Source organism: Notolepis coatsorum (genome assembly GCF_963971535.1).
Source record: "Notolepis coatsorum genome assembly, chromosome: 2".
NCBI classification, from domain to species: Eukaryota; Metazoa; Chordata; class Actinopteri; order Aulopiformes; family Paralepididae; genus Notolepis; species Notolepis coatsorum.
Genome location: NC_140166.1, coordinates 161,863,925 through 161,891,144, shown reverse-complemented (window position 1 = coordinate 161,891,144; position 27,220 = coordinate 161,863,925). Strand labels below are relative to the sequence as shown.

General features: G+C 43.3%; 1 protein-coding gene across 2 annotated transcripts in view; it reads left to right on the top strand.

Moving 5' to 3' along the window:
• Window positions 1-27,220, top strand: part of phactr1 (phosphatase and actin regulator 1) — a 139,387-nt gene that overhangs the window by 68,155 nt on the left and 44,012 nt on the right. Inside the window, exons 1-4 of one of the 2 annotated variants that reach the window (XM_084337891.1) lie at window positions 15,762-15,929; window positions 20,803-20,967; window positions 26,253-26,333; window positions 26,750-26,854. In XM_084337891.1, coding sequence (XP_084194017.1) covers window positions 15,779-15,929; window positions 20,803-20,967; window positions 26,253-26,333; window positions 26,750-26,854 — 502 coding nt within the window. In that variant the 5' untranslated portion in view covers window positions 15,762-15,778. Of the gene's footprint in view, window positions 1-15,761; window positions 15,930-20,802; window positions 20,968-26,252; window positions 26,334-26,749; window positions 26,855-27,220 lie in introns of those variants that run through there. The other variant, XM_084337892.1, reaches the window with a different exon arrangement.

Genomic DNA, 27,220 nt, shown 5'->3' with positions numbered 1-27,220 from the left:
ATTACCGGTGACACTGTCTACGTCTGTTTTTAATTAATTTTCAAGGACGAGTATCCATTTGTTGGACCGACACAGTTGACGTTAGGTTCTAATTTGAAAAAAAAAAAAAAGAGAGAGAGAGAGAGAGAGAGAGAGAGAGAGAGAGAGAGAGAGAGAGAGAGAGAGAGAGAGAGAGAGAGAGAGAGAGAGAGAGAGAGAGAGAGAGAGAGAGAGAGAGAGAGAGAGAGAGAGAGAGAGAGAGAGAGAGAGAGAGAGAGAGAGAGAGAGAGAGACCCGAATACATACAGAGAGAGACCCAAATACAGAGAGATAGACATAGCCAAATACAGAGCGATAGACAGCCAAAGGCCGAGAGAGAGAGACAGACAGAGCGATAGACAGAGCCAAAGACCGAGAGAGAGAGACAGACAGAGCGATAGACAGAGCCAAAGAGAGAGATAGAGAGGGCTCTCTTGATTATCCGCAAAATCCTCCCCCGGTCGTTGTGTAACCTGTCATGTCACCTCTAGAGCCTTCTTTCTCTCCTTCACATGAAGTTAAATCTACTCTCAATCTACTTTCTGAAAGTGAACTGCCTCGTCTGGTGATACATGCTTGTGCTTCAGTGAGTTTGAAAGGTCAATATTGATCCTATATTTTGTAGGGGTGGGAATCACCAGTTTCATCATGATACGATACGATATCGATTCTTTGGACAACGATACGATATTTGCTGATATCACAAAGTCTCTCACGATACAATACGATACGATTAGATTCAGGTGCCTGCGATCGATATGAGATGATATCATATGCCCATTTAACACAATCAGTAACATTTAGATCAACAAAAAAAAGGTAATGAAAATATCATTTGACATTTGTATTTTTGAGCTCTTCCAGACATTTAAAGGAAAATCAATCTATTGTTTTTAATACAAATAGACCTCCTGTTCACTGTAAAGTGCCACGTTTTTATATATTGAGCTTTAAACTTTAAGCTAAATTTTTTGGAACTCAAAACTCACAACCTCCCTCTCCCAAACCGTTCCTACAACAATTTGTTGATGTTGCATGATCATGTATAGGCCTACATTTATTATGTATTATATTGTTTATGTTTAAATAACATTTAAACATCAAACTCCTCTGACCTCATCTGGTCTTTCCAAAGACGCGCGCACACACACACACACAGAAAGGGAGAATGCTATGCTGTAACGTCTACACACACGGAGCTACTGCTGCTGTTCTTGGGCGGATATGAGACTCGCCACAGGATTTTCAAAATAAGAGTATCGATATGAATCGATCTTATTACATCGCATCGATCCGATTCGATTGTTGATAATTACATCGATGTATCGATCTGGATCGATGTATCGTCCCACCCCTAATATTTTGGCACCGATCAATCGGTCTTACCGAATATTGAATACTCAGCAATGGATGTGGGTGTGTCTGCATACACACTCTCAACTCCCCTGTCTGTGTCACTAACACAGACACAACGGAACAGTAGAACTCTCTTCCCGGTCTCTAGAGGCCTGTTACCTAAACTGCTCCTCTCCTCTAGTGGTACAGAGGCCTGTTACCTAAACTGCTCCTCTCTAGTGGTACAGAGGCCTGTTACCTAAACTGCTCCTCCTCTAGTGGTACAGAGGCCTGTTACCTAAACTGCTCCTCTCCTCTAGTGGTACAGAGGCCTGTTACCTAAACTGCTCCTCCTCTAGTGGTACAGAGGCCTGTTACCTAAACTGCTCCTCTCCTCTAGTGGTACAGAGGCCTGTTACCTAAACTGCTCCTCTCCTCTAGTGGTACAGAGGCCTGTTACCTAAACTGCTCCTCTAAACTGCTCCTCTCCTCTAGTGGTACAGAGGCCTGTTACCTAAACTGCTCCTCTCCTCTAGTGGTACAGAGGCCTGTTACCTAAACTGCTCCTCTCCTCTAGTGGTACAGAGGCCTGTTACCTAAACTGCTCCTCTCCTCTAGTGGTACAGAGGCCTGTTACCTAAACTGCTCCTCTCCTCTAGTGGTACAGAGGCCTGTTACCTAAACTGCTCCTCTCCTCTAGTGGTACAGAGGCTTGTGCCTCGCTGAGCCTGGGAGCTTGATGAGCCTTCAGCTCTTTGGTGGGACACAGTCCCATAAGGACTGTGGCCCCAATGCTCCTGAAGGCCAGGGGCCGGACTGTGGCCCCAACGCTCCTGAAGGCCAGGGGCCGGACTGTGGCCCCAACGCTCCTGAAGGCCAGGGGCCGGACTGTGGCCCCAACACTCCTGAAGGCCAGGGGCCGGACTGTGGCCCCAACACTCCTGAAGGCCAGGGGCCGGACTGTGGCCCCAACACTCCTGAAGGCCAGGGGCCGGACTGTGGCCCCAACGCTCCTGAAGGCCAGGGGCCGGACTGTGGCCCCAACACTCCTGAAGGCCAGGGGCCGGACTGTGGCCCCAACACTCCTAAAGGCCAGGGGCCGGACTGTGGCCCCAACACTCCTAAAGGCCAGGGGCCGGACTGTGGCCCCAACACTCCTGAAGGCCAGGGGCCGGACTGTGGCCCCAACGCTCCCAAAGGCCAGGGGCCGGACTGTGGCCCCAATGCTCCTGAAGGCCAGGGGCCGGACTGTGGCCCCAACGCTCCTAAAGGCCAGGGGCCGGACTGTGGCCCCAACACTCCTGAAGGCCAGGGGCCGGACTGTGGCCCCAACACTCCTGAAGGCCAGGGGCCGGACTGTGGCCCCAACGCTCCTAAAAGCCAGGGGCCGGACTGTGGCCCCAACTCTCCTAAAGGCCAGGGGCCTTGTTTTACGATCAATGAAGTCCGGTTGTGCACTACAGTACACATTTTGTAAAATATGAAAAGTATAGAGTAAAGTAAAAAAATATATATAATAATAATCTTTGAAATGTGTTCTTTAGCACCCAAACACTTAAATTATCCCCAGAAAATACAAGTGACAACCCCCCCCCCCCTGGGTCTCAGGAGGCCGGTATTGGTCTAACACCACTAAACAACCCATAAATAGGGTATTGTCTGCATAAGGTTACACTCTCAACTCCACTACTGTCTAACTAACACATAACATACCAGAGGAGCAATCCTCTGCCCCAGAGGCTGCTGACCTCTGGTGTGCAGCTGTTCTCAACGTGGGGAACCCCTCCAAGAGGACCACGAAAAAGATACACGAAATACAAGATCATATTTACAATTTGCTTCCTTCTTGTGAAATCAAAATCATTCTTTGGTGTCAAAGGTCACCATTCTGTGTCTATGCTTGACCAGGCCGGGGGGAGGGAGGGGTCGCTAATAACAAGCCATCCCTCTCTTTCTCAGGGGCCAAGTGCTCCACCGACTAGTGATGCACAGTAGAGGCTTCTGATTGGGTGAAACCGGGAAGCCCGGATGAGTCATCGTCTCTCTCATCAGACGGTGTGAAAGGGGAGGAGCTGTGTGCTCCGTGTTCTACCAGATAGTGCCGTTATGTAAAACACATTATGCCTGAACACATGCCACACTGTAGCCTAATGAAATGTAGGAGGTGTGGGAGGGGGGCTCTGCACACGCGTGTGCTCTGAGACACACAGGACGGCTTGCAAACACACACAAGATACAAGCAGACTCACACAGTTACAGATAGACTGATACAGATAAGCACACGCACACACACACATACAGAACAGACAGACATTCACACAAACTCAGACACACACACACACAGACACAGTTACAACTCACAGACAGATATAAATACACACACACACAGACGCAGAGTTCGGTTTCATCTGCTGATACACCCCAACTAGTTTTCCATCTAATATGAGATTACTGAATGAGTCAGCTCTCGTTAGCCTCTCTGTCGCTGACTGCTCTGCACCCTACGATCTGACGACGCTTCAGAGAGACAGACAGACACTGCGAAGGAAAGGTGAGGGGGGGGGGGGGCAGAGAGAGAGAGGGGGCTCTCTTGATTAGACTCATGCCCACATTCGCTCTGATCTCAAGTATCCTTATCATCAGAGAAAACAGAGAGAGGCACTGGATTAGAGAGTGTGTGTGTGTGTGTTTATATGAGAGACACTTGAAATAAGGAGAGATAGAGAGAGAGAAACAGGGAGCAAGGTGGAGGGAAGAGAGGGATGTAGGTATGGAGAGAAAAGGAGATGGGGAGAGAGACCGTGAGAGAGAATTGTTCTGTGTAGCCTTATACACCACAGAGCCTGCAGCCATACAGACTGAGGACAATCAATGAGGAGGGAGACGGAGAACTTGTCTAGTCTAGTGCAGAGACGAGGCGCTGTACCCATTCCTTATAAGTCTGCCCCACCTGCTGGCGGTAGTGTGTAACTACAGGTTGTAACCCTCTCCTGTGTGTTTCTTAAATGGGGACACGTGTACCCCTAGTGTACTGTGGTACGGTCGTATCACAGAATCACTACACACACTAATCCAATGATTTCTATACAAATCCATGCACTGATTAAATATAGATTTAAGAATCACCTTTTTTATATGCAAAATTGAATATGAGGCTAATTTCCAACGTTACAACAAGGAATATTATAATATACTGTATGTATTTTGAGTCACACAAGCAATGCAGCTTGGGGCAGAGGGGCCTTTGTCTGTTAAAAGGGCACTTCACACAAAAAAAACCAATGACTCAAATGACGACCCAAGTCTTTTTTCTTTCTTTTTTTTTTTTATTATTATTTGTACTTAATTTTACCTCAGGTGTCAATTGAGGTGGATCATGAATTATAAAAGATTAAATAATTTAAAGTAAATGATAAAAAAAAACAGTTGTACAATCAAAAACATAATAGTATAGTACAAATAATATGTTCTGTTGTTGATTAATAATCTAAAAGTTACAAGTTGACAATTCAATGTTCTCACACATCCAAAAACCCTAAACAGTTTTGCATACATTCATACAGTCATTTACAGTTAGTGAGAGAATGATGATGGCCACCAGGGGTGTCATCTGATCTGGCACATTGAATCATTGTGTTGTGTTAATTACAGCACCATGAATAGCAATACCTTGTCTTATAAGGACTTATCATTTCATTGAGCTGTAATTAACACAACACAAGGATTCAACGTCCTCTGATGACATCACTGGTGGCCATTATTCACACTCATTTACTCTCAATAGCTGTCCAACTAAATGAATGTGTGAAAACCTGTTTTAGAGTTTATGGACAGATTATGTGCAAAATAAACCATCATTGTGCCCCTTTAGGGTGATTTGTTTACATGCTAATTTTGGCAAATTTGTTCTGAGCTAGGGAAGTCAGCCTTTTCCTTTGATGCCTCTAACTCAGTGCTTCTCAAACTTTTTCTGTCAGGCCCCCCTTTGGCGGACCAAAATATTTTGCCACTCCCCCCCCCCCCCCCCCCCCTCGCCCCAACAAAATAGTCATGAAATGGGCCATGTTTAAATTTATTGAAATTTAATAAATTTCAAATTGGCCCTATATTTTGTTTTCAGAGCTGTCATGGATGAAAAGCCAGCTTCACACAGATACTGTATGTGGTGCTGAATGGTATCAACACCTTAACTGCTGCATCATGAGATACTTGGTGGGCCATGAGATGAGATACTTGGTACTCAGCACCACACTCTGAAACTAGCTCTCTAGGTGGTATCAGATGAGATTTCAAAGAGTTCTTCCAAGAGTTTGGATGGAGATGTGTCAGGAAGCTTTGTCTCAATGTTGTCTGTAAAGGTTTTTTTTATCCAGAGTAACTTGGTGATCCTTTTCTGTGTTTTATTAAATAATGATTTTCAGATTTTGAGAAATGGTATTTTCATGGAGAACTGTGCAGCTGCAACAGATAGCACTTTAGTTATCATTTTCTGTAATCCATTTTTTTTTTTTTTTTTTATAAATCTCAAGGCCCCCCCTCTCATGCCTCTGCGCCCCCCCTGGGGGGCGCGCCCCCCACTTTGAGAAACACGCTGAAATTGGAGGTTCTCCCTTCCCTTGGAATGTTTAAACATATGATTTCAGACCATTGTGTGACTACCTGTAACTGTTTTAGTTGATATTTTTAAATTATTTTGAAACGTTTAAAAAAGAATTACTCTGGTGTTTAAATTTCTGTGAATATTGTTTTTATTATGTACTGTACAATCGTCATTTCTGTAAATGAGGGAAACCTCAGATGCTTACTTTATTTTAAATAAAGGTTGGTCCAGTAAGAACAGGGTTGGTCCAGGGAGCAGCCTACGGGAACTATTTCTAAGAGGGGGTTCACATGGCAGAACGTTTTAAAGGGATAGTTCAGATTTTCTTCTTTAAAAAAGAAAATCCCAGCCGTATTTTCTGTACTTACCACGCATAGCTGTCAACATTGGGATTTGAAAAAACGGGAGAGCTCAGCTGCTCTCTGCTGAGCTGCCTCGTCGCTGCCATCTGCTGGTCAAAACCTGTATGTACCCAAGGACTGGGTGAACTACTAATTGCTACATTAAATTAATCAGATACCTTGTTGAAAGTGAAATGCTGTGTACATCCCTGCATTAAATGAATGGAAGTGTCAGTGTTTCTGTAGAGGAGATGGAACGCCTGCTCTTGTCTGCACTGCGCAGCCGTGGAATCGCAAGGTCATAGATTTAGAATAGATAGAAAGGGCACATTGTGGTGTATCATAATTAATTTGTTGAATACAATAGGATTTTTATAACGTTGACACAAATTAAGGAATATTTACACTAAGTTCTCTTTTACCTCTTATTTAATTAATTCATTAATTTAATTGTAGGTACTGTTTATATTGTACATAGTCCTGTGTGTTGTATATTGTGTTTTTGTGTTTATTGTCTTTCTATATACACCGTGGGAAGGGGGGCACGTAATTGAATTTTTCTGTATGTCTTGCACAAATTGGAAAATGACAAAGTTGACTTTGACTTTTAACATGTGTCTATAGTGTCAGACACTAATTGTAATGTTAAAAACGGATACTGCTGTAATATAAAGTGAAATTCTACCATGCCTCAATGTATCAACTTTAAACATACACTAAATGTTAATGTTTCCATTATTTCCACCATGTGCAACATTTCCTAAGAACAGCAATGTCCATTCTATCAACTCCAAATCTGTGCTATGAGCGCAATTCTCCCGGTGCATGCAGAAGTAGAATTGCTGTCTTGTTTTGGATGAATGAGTAGAAATGAAAAACGGAAATCTTGTTTTATTAAAGTAGTTTTGACATGTGATATAGATAAAGATATTGTTTCATTGTGTATTGAGTAACTTTACATTTGCGCTTCATTACTTTACAAAAGTTATACTGGCACATGGGTCTAATACAGCAATGGATTATGGGTAAATGCAACGTTAAAGCAGTGCCAATGTAAGACAGACTTTACATTAAACTAATGACAATAATATAGTATAAAGTAGGGTATTATTTGGACTAAAGAATGGTGTTGTCTCACCCTACTTGCATGTTGAGGCAGAGCACCATACATTATACACTGAGAAACCACGGCCGAGAGTGAGCTCGCCGGGAACAACCCCACTTTGCCCGACAGGTTTGTCTGCAACTGTCTTCTGGTCTGACGTGTGCTAACATTCTAATCTACACTTGCCACCTGTTGCCATTTTGTATACATTAAAAAATAAATAAACAGGAAAAATACGGGAAATATTTTAATGGGAGACAAGGTTGGAATATGGGAGAATCCCGGGAAAAACGGGAGGGTTGACAGGTATGCGTACCAGTGATGTTGATCGGTAGAGTCCTTTCTCAGCACATGCCATGCTGTTCCTCATACTAGCTCTGGCTAGTTAGCCACAAACAAGGAATGCACCAATAACAATACTAGTATCGGATATCAGTCCGATACCAGGTTCAAATAGAATATCGGTATTGGAGAATTTCCCCTGATACTAAAATCCGATACCAAGAAACGCATCTAACGTGCCAGAAATCAAAGCAAAGTGACTTTATTTGCTGCTTTTCTGACACCTTAATTCTCTAATGGAGAGAAATGTATTATAACTCAATCACCTCTGTCCAATGACCCCAAAATGATGGCCCAATTAAATGTTTTATATTTTACCACTGGTGTCAATTGAGGGGGACTCTCATTTTCAATGACGCCAAGGGTACATGATAGCATCATAAATTATAAAAGATTCAATAAATTATAGTAAACAGAAAAGCAAGAGCAGTCATACACTCAAACATATAATAGTATAGTACAAATAAATAAGACTATGGGACAGTAGTAGGTCAAGGAAAACAACTACCGGTTGACAATGTTCTGTTGTTGATTAATCATCTAAAATGTTCTCACACACATCCAAAAACTGTTTTGCACACATTCATTTAGTTTGACAGTTATTGAGAATAAATTAGTTTGATTATGGCCACCAGTGATGTCATTGATGGCACATTGAATCCTTGTGTTGTGTTAATTACAGCTCAATGAAATGACAATGTTCTGTTGTTGATTAATCCTCTAAAGCGCCCTAGTGAGACAAAAGTACTACATTTTAGGTCAGTTTGCAAGCGATATACTGTTCATTAAAAGTAATGGATCAGGGCAGTTAGGTGGTCGAGCGGAGATTGCGTTCGTCACCAGCCCCGGAGCTGTGAGCTTGGTTCGCCTGTTCGAATCCAGCTCACAGCTCCGGGGTTGTCACCAGCTTGGCTGGCCGTCTGCACTGATACAATTGGCTGTATCAGAGGGTGGGAGAAGCTGGCGGGGTGGGTCCGGGTCGTTGTAAACAGCGACTCCTACAGTTCGGTCGGGGCGCCTGCTAAGCGCGGATTGGATGTGAGGGGGATAGTGTGGTCCTCCCACACGCTACGCCCTCTCAATGAGAATCCGCGCTGCCAGGTGAAAAGAAGCGGTGATTGGCTGGACGTGTGTCGGAGGAAGCATGTGATAGCCTCCACTCTCCCAAATGATCTGACTGTGGGTGGTAAAGCGCAGCGACCAGGAAGGGACTGGGAATTGGCATACGACTAACATTGGGATGGGAGAAAATCGGAGGAAAATGGAGGGGGAAAAAGACAAATAAAAAAATAAATAAAAAAGTAATGGATCAGATTTATACAGAGTAGCACAGCTGACAAAGCCCAGGTATCATATAGGTGCATCTCTACCACAAACCAGTGCAAAGTCAATGGGGTCAAGTTCCTGTTCCTGTAAGCTGACTACGGACAACTGATATCTTCTTTGTGTGGACTGTGGACTAGATGTGAGTTGTCCTCAGTCAGCTTGTACAGACAAGAGCTTGACCCAATTGACCTTACATTGGTGTATGGCTAACTAGCCGGATCTAGTATGAGCAAATAGGACACAGGTTCCAATAACAATAACAAAGATGAACTTAACATGGAGGACACTGAAGTCACAGTTTATGTTTTATAAATTGATGTGCAGTGGAGGCCATCTAATCTGTGAGCAGATGATAATGGGGGCGAGGAGGTGAAAGAGAGCCATGTTTTCTTTCAATATGCTTTCAAACACAGCGGTTATGATATGGCCCCTCAAGTTTCGCTTGTACAGAAGTATCACCCCAAATATCTATAATGTAAACACCTCACTGACCACCTCATCACAGCTGTCTTCCATGTCTGTATCCACTGACCACCTCCATCACAGCTGTCTTCCATGTTTGTATCCACTGACCACCTCCATCACAGCTGTCTTCCATGTTTGTATCCACTGACCACCTCCATCACAGCTGTCTTCCATGTTTGTATCCACTGACCACCTCCATCACAGCGGTCTTCCATGTTTGTATCCACTGACCACCTCCATCACAGCTGTCTTCCATGTTTGTATTCACTGAGTGACTGCCAGCGCAGAATTGTGATGAATGTCAATCTAGAGTGACGTAAAAGTTGCATGAATTCCTGACTGTTCAGACTGAGGTTGCATTGCAAAAGAATCAGACCTGTATCTGATTTAGGAGTGGACTACATATGAAAGTGGTCCGAATCAGAATTGAAAAGATCAGATTCAATGGGATTTGTGCTGTTCACGCTGTCATGAAAAGAACAGATCTGAGGAGCAAAAATAATCATATTCGGGTCACTTCACGTCTATTCTGCATCGAACATTGTACATATGTCTAAACTGAACACTGTGACCTCATTTTTTACTTCTAATTTTACTATGTTATTTTATTTCATACTTATCTTGTCTTGCACAGTCTCTGGAGCGTAACAGTAAGAAGCATTTTGTATAAAAGTATTCTGTACTTCTGTATGACAAATATTAAAGAAACTTGAAACTTGAACTTGAAACTTCTGTCTGCAGTCTGAACAGACCAAGTGCTGATCATACCATTACCATACCAGTAGGGGGCAGTAGTGCCACAGGCGCAGGTTTTACTGGTCTCAGCTTGTTTTCCCTGCTGATGTGTTTTATTATATAGTTCTATGGGTTTACTTTAAATGCTTCATGAGGTGATGAAAGAAACCCACACACTGAGTCCAGAAACAAAAATATCCAGGGTGGAGACACAGAACACCTTACATAAGTAAATACACCCCTATTTTTTTTTCATCTGTAAGCCTCTGGGTACTTTCTTTCTTTTTTGTCAGTGTGCAGTTTTTTTTTATATTCTCCTTCATTATCCGTTTCGTAACCTATACGCACCTGGAGTATACTTCCTCAGAACTATTTATGAACCGCTGTAAACTGCTTACAATAGGCTACACTAAACCATCCGGTAGTCCATAAAACAGTGAGATATTACTAGGCTATTAGTAGTAGTAATTGTACAGTAGTAGTGTGAATGAATGAATGAATGAATGAATGAATGAATGAATGAATGAATGAATGAATGAATGAATGAAAACTATATTTAACAGATTGCAGAATGGGTACAATACAGTATGGCTCAATACACACAATTGGGGATGCAGACCAGAGAAAGACGTTTGTCTTGTTCAGGGTCCCCCATTTTCAATTCATAGTGGTAGTGGTAGTAGTAGTAGTAGTAGTAGTAGTAGTAGTAGTAGTAGTAGTAGTAGTAGTAGTAGTAGTAGTAATTGTAGTAGTAGTAATTGTAGTAGTAGTAGTAGTAATTGTAGTAGTAGTAATTGTAGTAGTAGTAGTAGTAGTAGTAGTAGTAGTAGTAATTGTAGTAGTAGTAATTGTAGTAGTAGTAGTAGTAGTAGTAGTAATTGTAGTAGTAGTAGTAGTAGTAATTGTAGTAGTAATTGTAGTAGTAGTAGTAGTAGTAGTAGTAATTGTAGTAGTAGTAGTAGTAGTAGTAGTAGTAGTAGTAGTAGTAGTAGTAGTAGTAGTAGTAGTAGTAATTGTAGTAGTAGTAGTAGGAGTAGGAGTGTAGCAATACATGCAAATGTGAGTTGCTTTAATGGCGCCCGACCACGGAGATCTCCGTGTTTCGATTCCACCCGTTGTGGACAGAAGCACGGATATATCCGTGGCAAGTTGTTTTTGCTTTTATTCCGTTTTAATAACCTATTCAAGGTCGCCGAGATGCACTGCAGATGTACGCTACTCTTTGAATTAGAGAGTGCAATACCGGCCAGATCCTCTTAGGGGCGCTATCGCGATAATTCAGTGTGCCCTGTGGCTGAACGGAGCATTCTTTTTTTTGACTTTCAATGGAGTTTTCAGTTAGCTGGATTCTGGATGTGCAGCATGTAGCTAGGATTACCCTTTGGATTGCGGATTTCACTATGCAATAAGGGGATTTATCATCAGCCAATGGACATATCGATCTACCAGATGGCGATCGATAACGGGGAAATGCTCGGGGGGATCTAACCGGCTCATGGTAAGATCTTTTTCACGGAAATTACAGCCCGATCGAGCCTTGTTATGATACGATACGATACGATCGGCCTATGTGGCTACTTAGACGAACGCGGTTATTGGTAATCAATAATAAGAAATGACGTCCCCCGCCCCCCCCCCCCCCCCCTTTCATGCATACATGCTTGAGGATCGTGCCGATCATATGCAGTTTGAGTTTTAACTGTAGCATCTGTATAACGGAAATGCCATTGGATATAACGTTAGTATCTATTAGCCCTTTATCTCGCCTTCCAGGAAATATACTAGACCAAATGCCGTATAACGTTTATATTCACGGCGCTATAAAATGAGAACTTATTGATGAAAAAATTATTTCTTTAATCCATTTTGAAGGGACGGTTTATGGTCCAAATTGACAATGAGAATGGACAGATAGCAATACTATAAAGTATAGATTTAGCTCTACAAACAGCCCCACGTCTGTTTACATTTGCCGGTCCTCTAGAGATTTATTAGATGCATCCCAATGGCCCCGAATGGAGAGCTGTTCAGGGGGGGGGGGGGGTCTCACGTGAGAATGAGAGAGTTTTTAGTTAGTTTTTGGTGGAGTTCTGGGGTAACAGAAGAGAGAAGGAGTGTATCCCAGCTGATGTTAAGGATATCATTACCCTGGCCGCTCGCCATTGTAAAAAGTGTATCGGTATGGAGGAATAAATACCCACAACAGAGTTATAATGGATCTCCCTTTGGCTTTTTTGTAGCTCAGCTAAAATAATCCAGGAGTAGATGACGAGTGTGGTTATAATAGTAGTAGTATAGTATTAGCAGCCTTGTAGCAGTATTCTATTTGGTGAATAGATTGATTGATTGATTTATTGAAAATTGTATTAACAGATTGCAGAATGGGTACAGTACAGTACAGCTCAATACACACAATTGTTAAGGGGATGCAGACCAGAGAAAGACTTTCGTCTTGTTTACATCAGGGTCCCCCATTTTCAATTCATCATAAATGCTGAATGCTTTATCCAAAGCCTCACAATGCTGACACACCTTACACTCTGGTTAGATCACTTAATTTCGTTGTACTCTTGTGCAATGACAATACATTGAATCTAATCAATACTATGATTAGATTTGATTTAGTATGAGTGACCCCAGTGGCGTCGTTTCAGTAAAAGCCAAGGCATGGCAAGGAGGGAGGGTGGCTGTTGCGGCCGGTGCTACTTATATAGTTGGAAGGTCGCAGGGGTGACAGGGTGGTGTCCTCCCCCCCTTCGTAGATAAAAAAAAAATCAGTTGTGCAATATGATCTACAAAGCAGGCATGGCCAGTCCACCCTCATTTCACTGTCTGTATGCGCCCCCAGACAAAAGACCCTGATATAGGCCCAATTTATTTGATTGACACATTTACATTGGCTGCGATGATACATTGGCCTGAGCTATGCCTATTGTTATGCAAAGACAGGTAGCCAGGTGGGTACTTGGCGGCTTGGTTGTTTATTCTGAGACAAAGAGCAGCCACCTCTGTCTGGCGTTCAACTACAACGCGGCAGTGTGCGTCACAAATGACACGCAAATTCAATATTTTTGTCACAAGCCAAGCTATGGCTAGTGCCACACCAAAACGACGCCCCTGAGTGACCCCAATGGGAACCATGGTTGTCTCCTAGTGTCATGCTCTACACTCTACCCACTGAGCTACATATACAAAGCTATAATATAAAATAAAATAAAAAGGTTCACATAAGCTACTCATTATATTCTCCTTTTTATGGGCTAAATATATGATCTAAACGGCAAATGTTCAAACCTCTCACTCTCCATACTGTAAATGGACTGCATTTATATATAGAGCTTTTATCCAAAGTGCTTTACAACTCATGTGGCCCTCACATTCACCCATTCACTCACACACTCACACACCGACGGCAGAGGCGACCGTGCACGTTACCGACCTGCTCATGGGGAGCAGTTAGGAGGTTAAGGACACTTCGACATGCTGCTGGGAGGAGCCGGAATCGATTGTGTGTGTATGTACACATTACATGTAATGTTGACAGACAAGACAGATGCATGCTATCCTCTGGTGTATTCCATATTGACATGCCTTCCTTGGCTTATATTGGTATACTGAACTCACTGACCTCTAGTGGAGATTGATCTTTTCTGTTTCCTCGACCAGATTATTACCTGAACCTTCCTCCTCAACAGACTAATAATGTCAATTTGAGGCATATGGTTTGTGCCTTCGATTAGCTTTTTCTGTAGTAAAATGGGTATTTTGAGTGGGTAAAATTTACACATTTACAATCTATCAAACAATTTGATTTCTATCTTCCAATCTTCTTGTGATGGAAGATTTCTGAGAATGCTTGTTGAGCTATTCAGAAGCAGGCAGGGGCTAGTTGGAGAGCTCTATACTGCCTTGTGAGCCATTTGAGATCTGTAACTAATCCACGCTCTCATCAATGTACAATGTACCTGTACAAGGTACCCATGTACATGTCAAAATACTTCTCAAAGGTCAGTGAATACCACGATCACAACACCAGAGGGAGCTCCACAGATCATGTTAAACCCAGATTCGGCTCAAATAAGGGACTAAACACGTTTCGCAATTATGCCACATCAATGTGGAACGCCCTACCCAAAGCTGTAAAGGAATGTGGATCACTACCCACTTTCAAAACCTCTCTCAAGGGACACCTACGGGAGACTGCAATTCAAAACTGGCCCCTGTAAATATCCTAACCCAACCCCCTCCAATGTACAGTCATTTACCTAGTATGGTTGTCAATAGTCCAATGTACAATTTTGCTTGTTTGTACAGTGTCTCCCCCCCCCCCCCCTCAATTGTACAGTTTTGCTTGTTTATACAGTGTTTCTCCCCCCCCCCCCCCCCCCCAACCACCTCCAATGTAAATTACCCAGTATGGTTGTCAATATCCCAATGTACCCCACCCCCCCCCCCACCCAACCTCCTCCAATGTACAGTTTCTACGTCAAATGTATATACTCCCTTTTCTTGACTCCTTCTGTATCACAAACAGTACTGTATTTGCAAATCTGGTATGTCATAAATGTATAGATGTAGCAGTACTGACTATCTGTATGTCAAGTATGTCATATATGTCCTGATGAATTGAAAATGGGGGACCCTGATGTAAACAAGACGAAAGTCTTTCTCTGGTTTGCATCCCCTTAACAATTGTGTGTATTGAGCTGTACTGTATTGTACCCATTCTGCAATCAGTTAATAAAGTGTTCAATCAATCAATCAATCAAGTGAGAAGGAAGAGCAATTATGCATGCTACTGTGTGGAAATCAGGTCGTGGAAGGCACCGGTACTTAACGTTTGTCACCTTGTGTTGATTGCTTGATTGAAAATTGTATTAACAGATTGCAGAATGGGTACAATACAGTACGGCTCAATACACACAATTGTTAAGGGGATGCAGACCAGAGAAAGACTTTCGTCTGGTTTACATCAGGGTCCCTGTAAAATGGATTTCCCTCTAAATTGTGAAACTGTTAAGACACGTCAGTGTAGTTTACGCAAACACGTCTATTTTTAGATCAACTCTATTATAAATCATCCACGACCACGGCTCGGAATGAACCCAATCTGTGCAGACAGACACACTATTACAAATCGGCGAGAATCTCCTGCCGCTTCAAACTCATTGGCTGTGACGTCGCTGGTCCCATGCGCAATAGCAGGCCGGGATTGGCGTGGTGGTCCGGAGGGGATCGTCTGTGTGTGTGTGTGTGTGTGTGTGTGTGTGGACGGGACCGCATACGTTTCTAATTCCCCTCTTCGCCGAGAGAGGATAAGCAGCAGCAGCGGCGGGTTCAACCCTGCAGACAGAGTCCAGTATGGCGGGTTGTGGAAGCGACGTGATGCAGCGCCCGCCGTGGTGCGATGATCCTGGAGCTCCTCGACCCCGGGACGGCGCTCTGTCTACGGCAGCAGCAGCAGCGCCCGAAGAGAAGCCGCGGAGGAGGAGAGCGTTCTGCCTGGTCAGGATGAAGACCCGCACTAATGGCAAGCAGCAGCAACAACAGCAACAACAACCCGCTGCAAATAACAACAACATGCCGTTCATAATCCATTGCCAGATTGGGAAAGAGATCAAACATATCTGTAGCAACTGCCGTGGAGTTGGCCCGCTGGAAGGTGAGGAGAAGTTTAGATTGTAAGAGTACAGTAGCTGCATGGAGGAGTGGAGAGCAGGAGGGTGTGTTCTGCTCGCTGACCGGCCGCTCCCTTGCTCTCAGCCAGTCGGCCTGCGGGTGACAGCAGAGATGTATCCTGCTGTGGTACCTTATTATGATGCAAAACCCTCTGGACCTATTTTGACACAGATATGATTTGAAGAGGGCTATCTTGTTGTGCTTTTCTTTTTTCGAGTAGGTGAGGCTAGATAGCTATGTTGGTTGTTGCTCTCTCTCTATATAAGCATATACTCATGCAAAACCCTCTGGACCTATTTTGACACATACATCGGAAATGATTTGAAGAGAGCTATCTTGTTGTGCTTTTCTTTTTTCGAGTAGGTGAGGCTAGCTTTATATATTTATTTATTTTTAAAGGAACATGATGGGGACAAAATAACCGTTGTCTAACTATTGGGATTATGTTTTATTTGACCAGGGTTAGGGTTAGGGTTAGGCTGTGACTTAATTTAGCAAAGCTTTAATTTCGTTTTTTTTGTATTTAAAAAAAAAAGAAAGAAAAAAAATTGATCATTAGCACAGCAAACGTGAGCTCATTATAATCAGTGTGCATCATTCCTTCTCCGTGAGGGACACGCAAGTGATTCAGCATCTATATAGCAGCCAGCTGCACGGGTCTGAGGGGGGCTCCTGTATCTGGTTCAGAGTTCATCTCAGGCTGGGCAATGATATTGATCGTATATCGTCTATCTGCATTATCGTCATATGGCGGGGTTTTGGGGATATTGTGGAATCGTGATACACAATTCTGTCGTCTTAATTAATGCTAACCAGTAACAGAAAATACTTACTTAGTTAGATTTCTCAGTTTAATGATTTCAGAAGAGAGTTGAGAAGAATGTCAAGTGAAAATACTGTTTCAGTTTGATACTATATATCACAGTACCGTACATATGTAGCTAATACACACATCAACCGAACGGAAGCACAGTCAGTAAATATTCTTACTGTGTCCGTCTGGGAATCTGTTCATGTTGGATCTATCTGATGCGGTGGGCTGCCACAAATGAATCCACACCCCCTTGGTCTCTCAGACAAACCTCCTATAGGTCCTGTCATTTCAACGCCGTGGCCTAGTAGGGCTACTGCTATTCACATGATTTGGTTTGTTTACAACAAGATCCCACTGTCAGGAGATGTGCTTGTTTTCCTGCCAAGCGTCTACCTGTCAGCCAAGATGGGGACTTTACTAGGCTTCAGGCAGGGCTGCGCTGCTCCACCTGAAGCCCTTATGGCTCGTTATGTAACACATAAGAGTGGCGATGGATGAAGTAACTGATGGATAACATACAGAGATGATGCCTTTTAGTTCCAGCTGGTTCCCCTGGAAAGACAGGAAAACTCAACTAAACAGACACAATGAACACAATCCATCTCTGTATATGTGGAGCTGAAGCTGTAGTAGGAGTGTGTGTGTGTGTGAATTTTATTTAACAGATTGCAGAATAGGTACAATACACAGTACGGCTCAATACACACAATTGTTAAGGGGATGCAGACCAGAGAAAGACGGTGTGTGTGGCGCTATGTTCACAGTACTGCAGGCGAAATTGGCCCAGATCAGATTATTTTGCTCATAATGTAACTCCGATATGATTCTTTCATGACAGTGTGAATGGCAGCCTCAAATCGCATGGAATCTGATCTTTTCAGTTCTGATTTGGGCCACTTCCTTGCTGTACTCACTCTACACACACGACTGTGTGGCCAAGTTCAGCTCCAACTCCATAGTGAAGTTCGCAGATGACACGGTGGTGGTGGGGCTGATCTCGGACAACGACGAGAAGGCCTACCGGGAGGAGGTTGAGGTACTGGAACGCTGGTGCCAGGACAACAGCCTGCTCCTGAACATTGGCAAAACCAAGGAACTGATCGTGGATTATAGGAGAGGACAGCAGGAGACACACACACCACTGATGATAAACGGGGCTACCGTGGACAGGGTGAGCAGCTTCAAGTACCTGGGGGTCCACATCTCAGAGGACCTGACATGGTCAACACACATAGACACAGTATTAAAGAAGGCGAAACAGCGTCTCTACCACCTGAGACAGTTAAGGAAGTTCAGAGTATCGGGGAAGATACTCCAGTCCTTCTACTCAGGAGCTGTAGAGAGCATCCTGACCGGAAACATCACTGCCTGGTATGGAAACAGCACGGCACAGGACAAGAAGGCCCTACAGAAAGTGGTGCGCTCAGCCGAGCGTACCACGGGTATTGCACTACCCCCCCTGCAGGTTCTATACAACAAGAGGTGCAAATCCAGAGCCTGCAGGATAATGAAAGACCCTCACCACCCCAATAACAGCCTGTTTCAGCTGCTGAGGTCAGGCAGACGCCTGCGAACCCCAGCTACTAGGACAGAGCGGCTTAGGCTCAGCTTCTTCCCCCAGGCCATCAGAGCCATGAACAATGAACATTGAGTGCTCAGAACATTGAACTGTCCACACACAAGCACACATGAACACACACACGACACGCACACTGTGCACGCTCACACACGAGCAGCCACTTAACACTTTAACATGAGCGGGCACACACTCATGTCGCACACACGCACACTTATGGCCAAAGGAAAGGACACTTTAAATTAGAATAACAGGAACAGTGTATTGCACTACCAAAGCTAACTAGCATGTCACACATGCTCTGTAAATAACTATGTACAGATACCGAGATGTCACTCCATGTTACCTGCTACCTGTTACTGCACAATGTTGTTTTCTTCTTTTGATTCTATTATATGTACCACTGTATTGCACATCGTTGCGGGCAAGACCACCCGCATTTCATTGTATACCTGTATGCCGTGACAATTAAAACTCTTGACTTGACTTGACTTGACTTGACTTCCTTATGTGGTCCTAATGAAATCAGATACGGGTGGTGATCTTTTGTGACACAACCTCAGTCTGAACAGTCATGTGACTTTCATGCGACTTTTACGTCACTCTCTAGTCTAGATGGACGTTTGTCACAATTATTTTTACGTCCATCTTCTTTATTGTTAATTTGTGCAAGCGGTTCAGTTCAGAAGCGTCACCAGTTCACTGGAATCTGATCATGGCCACATTAACCCTTTCACTGCCACACTACAGAAGGTTAACCCTTTACTATCACACTACCGACGGTCGTTAACCGGCTGTCGTGTGGCAGTGAAAGGGTTAACCTTCTATGTATTGTTGCCGTGAAAGGGTTAGTGCGGCAGTGAAAGGGTTAAAAAATATATTATAATAATAATAATAATGTGAACAGCCAAGGGTATAGGCAGGATGGCCTAGGTAAAGAGGCCGGCCAGTAACCGAAAGGTCGCCGGTTTGATCCCCGCCACTGATGGGAGCGTGTATCCCAGCTGTGAGCTGGTGACTGAAGGGTGGCTGGTATTACCACCATCTCTGCCTATGTGCCTTTGAGCGAGGCACTGAACCCCCAAAACTGCTCCAGGGGCGCTGCACTACTGGCGACCCTGCACTCTGACCTCTCTTTGATGAAATGCATACAGTATGTGTGGGGGACTGTGTGTATGTGTCACTAGTAGGAGGGATATGCAAAAAAGACAAATTTCAATTGCCTTGTGTACATTGACAATAAAGTAATTTTCTAAGCTACGGCTTGCAGTGTGAATGTAGCCTATGAGAGAGAGAGAGAGAGATGTCAAGTTTAACGTTTTTATTTGTCATGTATACATTACAGTGAAATGCTTGGTTCTGTATGAGCCCCTGAGAATGTGCAGACAACGAGGTACAAAAACCTGGCAAGGTGCAAATGCAACTAAGGAATAGTAGAATTGGCTGGAGATTGAAAGTGATGGACATTAACCTCCTCAAATTAAATCGATCTGGCTAAACCGTATGACTGCCAGATCCGGTCCAATTTCTGAAAAACACATAATTTATCGTGAATGCGTTGTCCAATCTCCACCAAACTTGACAAATAATGTTTTTGGGATGCCTGTGTTTTTTTGAGTAATTTCGCCTCACTGTGGCGCTATTCTCACAAATTAAAAAAAATTTAATTACTCCACAACAGCTTGCCCGATCATGATGATATTTGAACTGTGGTGTTACTTTGTGTTATCCTAGCGTTGTGCGGCACAATATAATGAGCACCATTCACATGACAAAAACAAAACGGCTTTTGTTTCCTGCTCCTCGTAGGCTGTTCATGTGATTCTCACTGAACCTCATGTGTGGCATCTAGTGACCGCCGTTTTTTAAAAGCTGTATAAACATAGTCGGTTACGGTAGGCTGAGCCGTTTCACCAGATCAGGGGAACGGTCAAATGGTGTCATTGGGGACATACTTGCTGTCGGCCACGACGGCATACAGTATATCTAGTTCATATCACGGGTGTGTTATGGCAGCTGGAGCTCTGTGTTAAGCTGCTCATAAGGAGAAATTCTGTTTTATATTTTGTTGTTGATCTTTCTCTTCATTTCATTCCCACACCTTCATTTTCTCCAGGTTCGCACACTGCTATTCTTGCTCCTTCACTTTATGTGGAAATAATATAATATAATCTTACATTATAGCTTTTAGTCCAAGGACGTCATACTGTATGTGAGAACCATGAAGTCCTTGGACTGAAAGCTATGTGTAAGATGTCAAACACCATTGCTGTCATTACCCTGAAGAAGGTCTGTTGATGGTATTCCTAAGTAGAAATAATACCAGTGTGCTCCAGTATTCCTTTCAAATTCAAGATCTTTCTATTCATGAAACTGTCCTCTCTTAGTGTTTTGATTGTCTGTTGTTGTTTTTGTTGTTGTTGCTGCCGCCTCTTCATTGAGCCTGTCTCCTCTCTTGTTTTCCAGCCGAGGAGGTGGAGCGGCTGGCAGCGCTGCGCTCTGATTCGCTGGTCCCGGGCACACACACGCCTCCCATCCGGCGGCGGAGCAAGTTCGCCACTCTGGGCCGTCTCCTCAAGCCATGGAAGTGGAGGAAGAAGAAGAGCGAGACGTTCAGGCAGACGTCCGCTGGTAGGAAGGAACTAACAGCCCTTTCAGCCTACAGGGGACAAGCGGTCACCTGGTCACCCTACAGGGGTCACCCGACCTGGAGGCAACGCCGCTGAAGGAACTAACAGCCTTTTCCTCCACGGCGGCCATTTTGCTCCTATGTCATGCTCGGGTTGGGTTGGGCAAAATGGTTGATGTGTGAATATGGTCGATTGCCTTCATTTTACGGATGGGCATTGATTTTCGAAAAAATTCCGAATAGTCGTTCAATAATTTAGATTTTTTTTAAAGGAACTATTTGTTTATGTAAATATATTTGTCAAAAAAAATGTACCCTTGTTTTTACTGCCAACTACACTGTGTAGTGTATTGAGAGGGGACCCTGTTAGCTGTCACACCGCTGAACGGCATGCTGGGTACAGCTCGCTTGCCAGGTACCATAACAGTCTGGGATTTTCGATTAGTAATCGAATAGTAATTTAGTGAGTTTTGCCCATCCCTACCTCATTTAAAGGAACATGTCAACATTATGGGAAAAGCGGTTACCGTCTTCTCCAGAGTCAGACAAGGAGATAGATAACCAATTTCCTCTGCAAGCTAGCCTAGCTCAGCACAAATTAATGGAAGCGGATATGAATCAACTAGCCTAGTTGTTGGCCCGGAGTTTTAGGCTGCCATAATGTTGCCATGTTCCTTTTAACCCTGAACATGCAGTGTATATGTTGTTTCAGTACAGACTGAAAATGGCAATGGTGTGCACTAGGCTTATCACCCTAGGATCAAATGATCATCATTTTGACGCAGTGAATCTTGGAAATCCAGACTTTCAGAAAATGGAAATTATGCGTGCAGCATTGCTACGTCCAATCAGTAATACTGACACTTGCAGTACACTAGGGTTGACTAGTCAAATAGTCGACTAATCGATCGAAAGGAGTCGTAGTCGACTGCCAACCTCTTAGTCGAATGAAGAAAAAAAAATTATAATATATATATATATTTTTGGGGATCATTCTTTCCAAAAGCAAAGAGGCCTAGAAGCGCGGCTAACGCTAATGGCGTGCATACCAGCGAGGCTAACTGCCTAGGAAAACGGGCACAGAGGCACTGAAAGAGGATTTCACCCGTCTAATGAACACACTATCATATCAAGATGTATCCATCAGTGAACCAATTGCATGCTTTCGCAGAGGACAAGAAGCCTTCAGTCGACTCCTTTAGACATTAAGCACCCCCCACAGCCCAAATGGAATGATAAAAAAAGTATATTATAATCCTTAAAAATTGCATTCTACCAGTCGACAAATTTCGGCCAATCAAGGTCGACTCGACTATACAAATCCTTAGTCGGGGACAGGCCTATAGTACACACGATCGCTGTATCGCGGTAGTGCCTACCTTTTATCAATATGTTTTTGGCATGTGACTCCATATTGAGGATGAAAAATATCCTGTGATCCCGACATTGAAAGCTCACGTAAACAGTGTTGGAAAATTGTGAAATCAATGTTTCATTGTGGTGACAGTGAAGTTAAGTTGGTTCTTATTGAGCTGGTCAACAATGTAGCTGTGTGTAGAAGTCATAGAACTCCCATTGTTGTCCAACAACGGTTAAAACAAGTCACAGTGACTGAACGATGAACACAGGCATTGTACTTTTTCCTGGAACTAGTTTATGATGTGACGGAGATCGCTTCGGAAGTAGTTCCTGTTCAGGCGGACTCGAAAGCAATCGCTGTCACATCATAAGTTGAAAGTGCAGGGAAAAGTGCAACGATGAATTATACTGAACAGTATGGCTGTGTGACTTGTTTTAACAGTTTCTTTTTGACAACAATGGAGTTCTATGACTTCTGGGTATGAGCTGTAATCTGGTGTTGGCTGGATGGACCCTTAGTTGTAAGTAAGTAGAAGAAACGCATTGTAGGTTTTGGTCTTTTCATAGACTATGTTGACAATATGAAACAATAATAATATTACACCGGCCTTATCCTTTATGAACCTTTTGGAGGTCAAATTGTCATGCCGATCAAAATGTTGGGAAGCAGTTGCTGTTTAGTCCGAAAATCTGCACTGATATGGGCTGTCGCCCATAGGTTAGTTTTAAGTTGCATAACCCCTGTCATACCACCTTGCCCCTCCACCCCTCCTCTTTCACCAGTGGTTCGACCCACTCCCACATCTCCAGCAGTAGATGAACGCCTCCCCCACCGCTTCCAACATTCTAACAGGGGGGTGTAACGAGGCCATATTCTGATGAATGGGAGAGTGAAGGGGCCATGCTGGGGGCATGGCTTACCAGACAGGGGCCTTTATGATTGGATGTTACGTAAGAGAGGATCAGCGCCGCTAACTGGGGGCCCGGCCCCCCAGGTCAGCTGTTCCCCGATGCCTCTGTACGCATCAGTCCAGAGCCACCGGGTACATTTTTCAACTCTGCTCGTGATCACTAGGGTTGGGCACAGAGAACCGGTTCTAATAGGAACCAGTTCCTAACGTCCGGTTCTGGAACCGGAAGTAACATATTTGCATTTCGATTCTTAATTTCGATTCTTTAAAAAAAGAATCGAATTACTTTGTTAATTAATACCCTAGTTACAGTACAGCAACCAAATGAAACTGTATCAAGTCAACTGACAATGTGAATAGTATGAGAACAATTTAAGATAAAAAATAAAATAAAATAAAAAATCTCCTGCGAAATAAGCTGTGACCTGTTTTGACCTGCACCTCAAAGAATCGGAATCGAGAATCGTTTAGAACAGGAATCGAAATGGAGAATCGGAACCGGAATCGTTCAAATCCAAACGATGCCCAACCCTAGTGATCACGCAGGCTGCTGCTTCTCGATAATACGATGTTTGCTATAGGCAGCCATGTTGGAAGACATGAGAACTACACAAACATTCGAGCGCAATGCCTCTTATTCGCAGCAGATTCCTCCTTAGTGGGATATTGGCATCAGAATCAGATACTGTAAAATACATTACCTTTCAGGAAAATCGATTGTTATCCGGTGTTCAATGCCCATTATATCAATGATCAAGATCATTATATCATCTGCATTGTTGTTGCAGCTTTGTTAGCAAAGGTTTTCACAACGCGTAAGACTGAACGAATGTTCCACACTTCCCATATATAATTGAGTTACTTTAATTTGATTAGAGTGAGTATTATTGTGTTTTTATGTCGTGGCAATTTTAGTTATTTTTTTAAACAAATGCGTTTACCTTGCAATCTAACACACACACACACACATTGCGCACTCACATTGACCCCTACCCATCCTGTGCTCGCCATAATGATGTCACTGGACCCCAGCCAATATCGTTATGATGCATAGAAGTTTGTAACATTAGGCGTCGTTTGTCTAGCCGACATTTTGAAAAGCATCAGCTATATGTGTTATCATTTACACATAGCCCCTCACTGTCTTCCCTTCTGTAGCTTACAGCAGGCCGCCAACAATAACATGTATTGTGATGATTCACATAATGGTCCCTGCTGTTTTCCCACCTTCACCTATTCACAATTTCTTGAGGTAATTGCTGATGCTATCGGGCAGTGTGTTGCTATGGTTAATATACACACGCCTTGAGTCCACTTAACTTGTTGAAAACAAGCTCCAGGCTCAAAGTTTGTCATCGAAACAGCGACTTGTTCAGCCGGGGAGGGGGATCTGGGAGAGATTAGCGTGAACCTCCACGCGGGTTAGGCTCTCCCAGTGAAACTCCTAGCTGTCTGGTGGAAGGAAGCGGCTGGTGACTCCACATGTATCGGAGGAGACATGTGGTAGTTTATACACCCTCCCCAGACAGTAGGGCAGCGCAATGACCAGGAAGAGAATTGGCATAATGACTTGAATTGGGGTGATGGTGTGGGAGAATCCTCCCGGATCAATGAATGTAGACAGTGGTGTAGACTTGTTAAACACAGGTTTATTAGCTTACAACCCAGGAGAATTGGCTGAAGAGACCTGGCGAGACCCCTGGCCGTGGGGGTCCCATAAACGGGCTCCTTGAGACAGGGGAAAACTATGGTCTTTATATAGGTCATAGGGTGTGTGTCCAGGTGAGGGAGACAATTGGATTGGATATGGGGGGGGGGTCAGGTGAGAGGGACGAGGTAAGGAAGGGGGAGGGTGAGTTAGGAGATGGGGCCATAGTTTGGGGGGGTTGGAGGTGAGAGACGAAAGGTGAATGGATGGGAGAGGGTAATGGGGTGGGGGTGGTTGATATGATATGATACATTTATTTATATTGGTAATTATACTGCCACAATGGGAGCAAATTATATATATATAAAAAAAGAAGAGATTCTAAGCATTACAGTGTCTCTAAAATGTTATAATTAATTGAGAAGGATCAATAAATGAAGCTCTGCTCTGAAAGGCCTTTCATCATAGTTACAGTTCTCTGACCAGATACCTTGGACATCTAGCATCTTGGTTGGACACCAACAGAATGCAGCTTGAGCTAGGATTGGGTCATAAATTCAATATTATTGTTTTATCATATTAGGAGGAAATTATGATATGCTGATCATCCAATAACAACAACAACCACATATTAACACAAATCTCTCTCAAAACTAGATATTTAGTATTTGAGGGGATGTTACTTGACAATAAAAACGTTGGTTTAATATCACACTTATCATGCAGTTCAATGCGATGAACAACAATTGGATTATTTATCTTGTAATTTTTGCATACTTGAACAGATATCGTGATATACATTGATCAGGGTTTGCACAAGGTCCTTGAAGTGCTTAAAGTGCTTGATTAAAGAAGAAAAAAGTCAAGGCCCATTTTTTAACAAGGTGCTTAAAAAGTAATTGAAATTCAAATCAACCATTCACATTGAACGTTTTGTTCATCCATGATAAAACATTTCTGAATCAAGAAATTGATTCATTGATGTAACCAATTGTCGGAAATTGGTTTTAAAATTAAGCCATAAATATTGGATCAGATTTTTTTTCTAAAAAAAGTGAATTGTATCCTTTTAAATGCCCTTTTAAAATGAAAAATAGTGCTTATGAAAGTACTTGAAAGTCCTTGAATTTCATTTTGCAATGTCTGTGGGAACCCTGATTGACATACAAAATACAGATTTCTTTCATATCGCCCAGACTAGGTTGAACCATATACATCTCCCTCTTAGTTGAGCGGCTCGTTTATATACAAGGTTGCACGTTCGGCTTATAAAGATGATCAACTGGCTAACAAGTAGCAACGCTGTGGAATTACAGGGTGACCAGACAAATGTACACATGTATTTACTGTGTCCTTTACACTCCCTCAGTGTTGGAGAGGAAGATGTCCACGCGGCAGAGCAGAGAGGAGCTGATCAAGAGAGGCGTGCTGAAGGAGGTCTATGACAAAGGTAAGAGACCAGAAAGTGGAGAGTTTGTCTTTATAATTTTTTATTGTAAAACAGTTGCTTTTTACACACTTGAAGGGTTTCATTCCAAAACACAAATCAATATTTTAATATTCCAGATTCAAGACAAAATTATTCTACAAAGTTGGATAATAATAGCTAAAGTCATATTGTTTTATTATGGGTTGTACTTTTATGGCATGTCATTATCTTGTAAGAGAACAATTTATAAAACATTTCTTCATGCATTTTTAAACTAATCTATTCACTTGTACTGCATAACCAAAAGAAGCCATGCAATAATCCCTACCTTATACATAATATTATGTACTGCCAATTTATTCTTGGATCTACCTGTATTTTATTATATTTTATTATTATTGTTATTCTCTAACCCCCCCTCTCTCTCTCCATCGTAGAGGGGTCAGGCCTGGCGATGCGAGAGGACGTTAAGTTGGAGAACGGCTCTGGTCTGTCAGAATGTGAAGGAGCAGAGCTCATGGAGGGAGCAGCTTCAGCCACAGGTACAGGCCTCCACCACTCACCATAGAGCCTGGAGATCAGGAGGACGGTAGCTAATGTGATGTATGATCTGATCAGGTACAGGCCTCCACCACTCACCATAGAGCCTGGAGATCAGGAGGACGGTAGCTAATGTGATGTATGATCTGATCAGGTACAGGCCTCCACCACTCACCATAGAGCCTGGAGATCAGGAGGACGGTAGCTAATGTGATGTATGATCTGATCAGGTACAGGCCTCCACCACTCACCATAGAGCCTGGAGATCAGGAGGACGGTAGCTAATGTGATGTATGATCTGATCAGGTACAGGCCTCCACCACTCACCATAGAGCCTGGAGATCAGGAGGACGGTAGCTAATGTGATG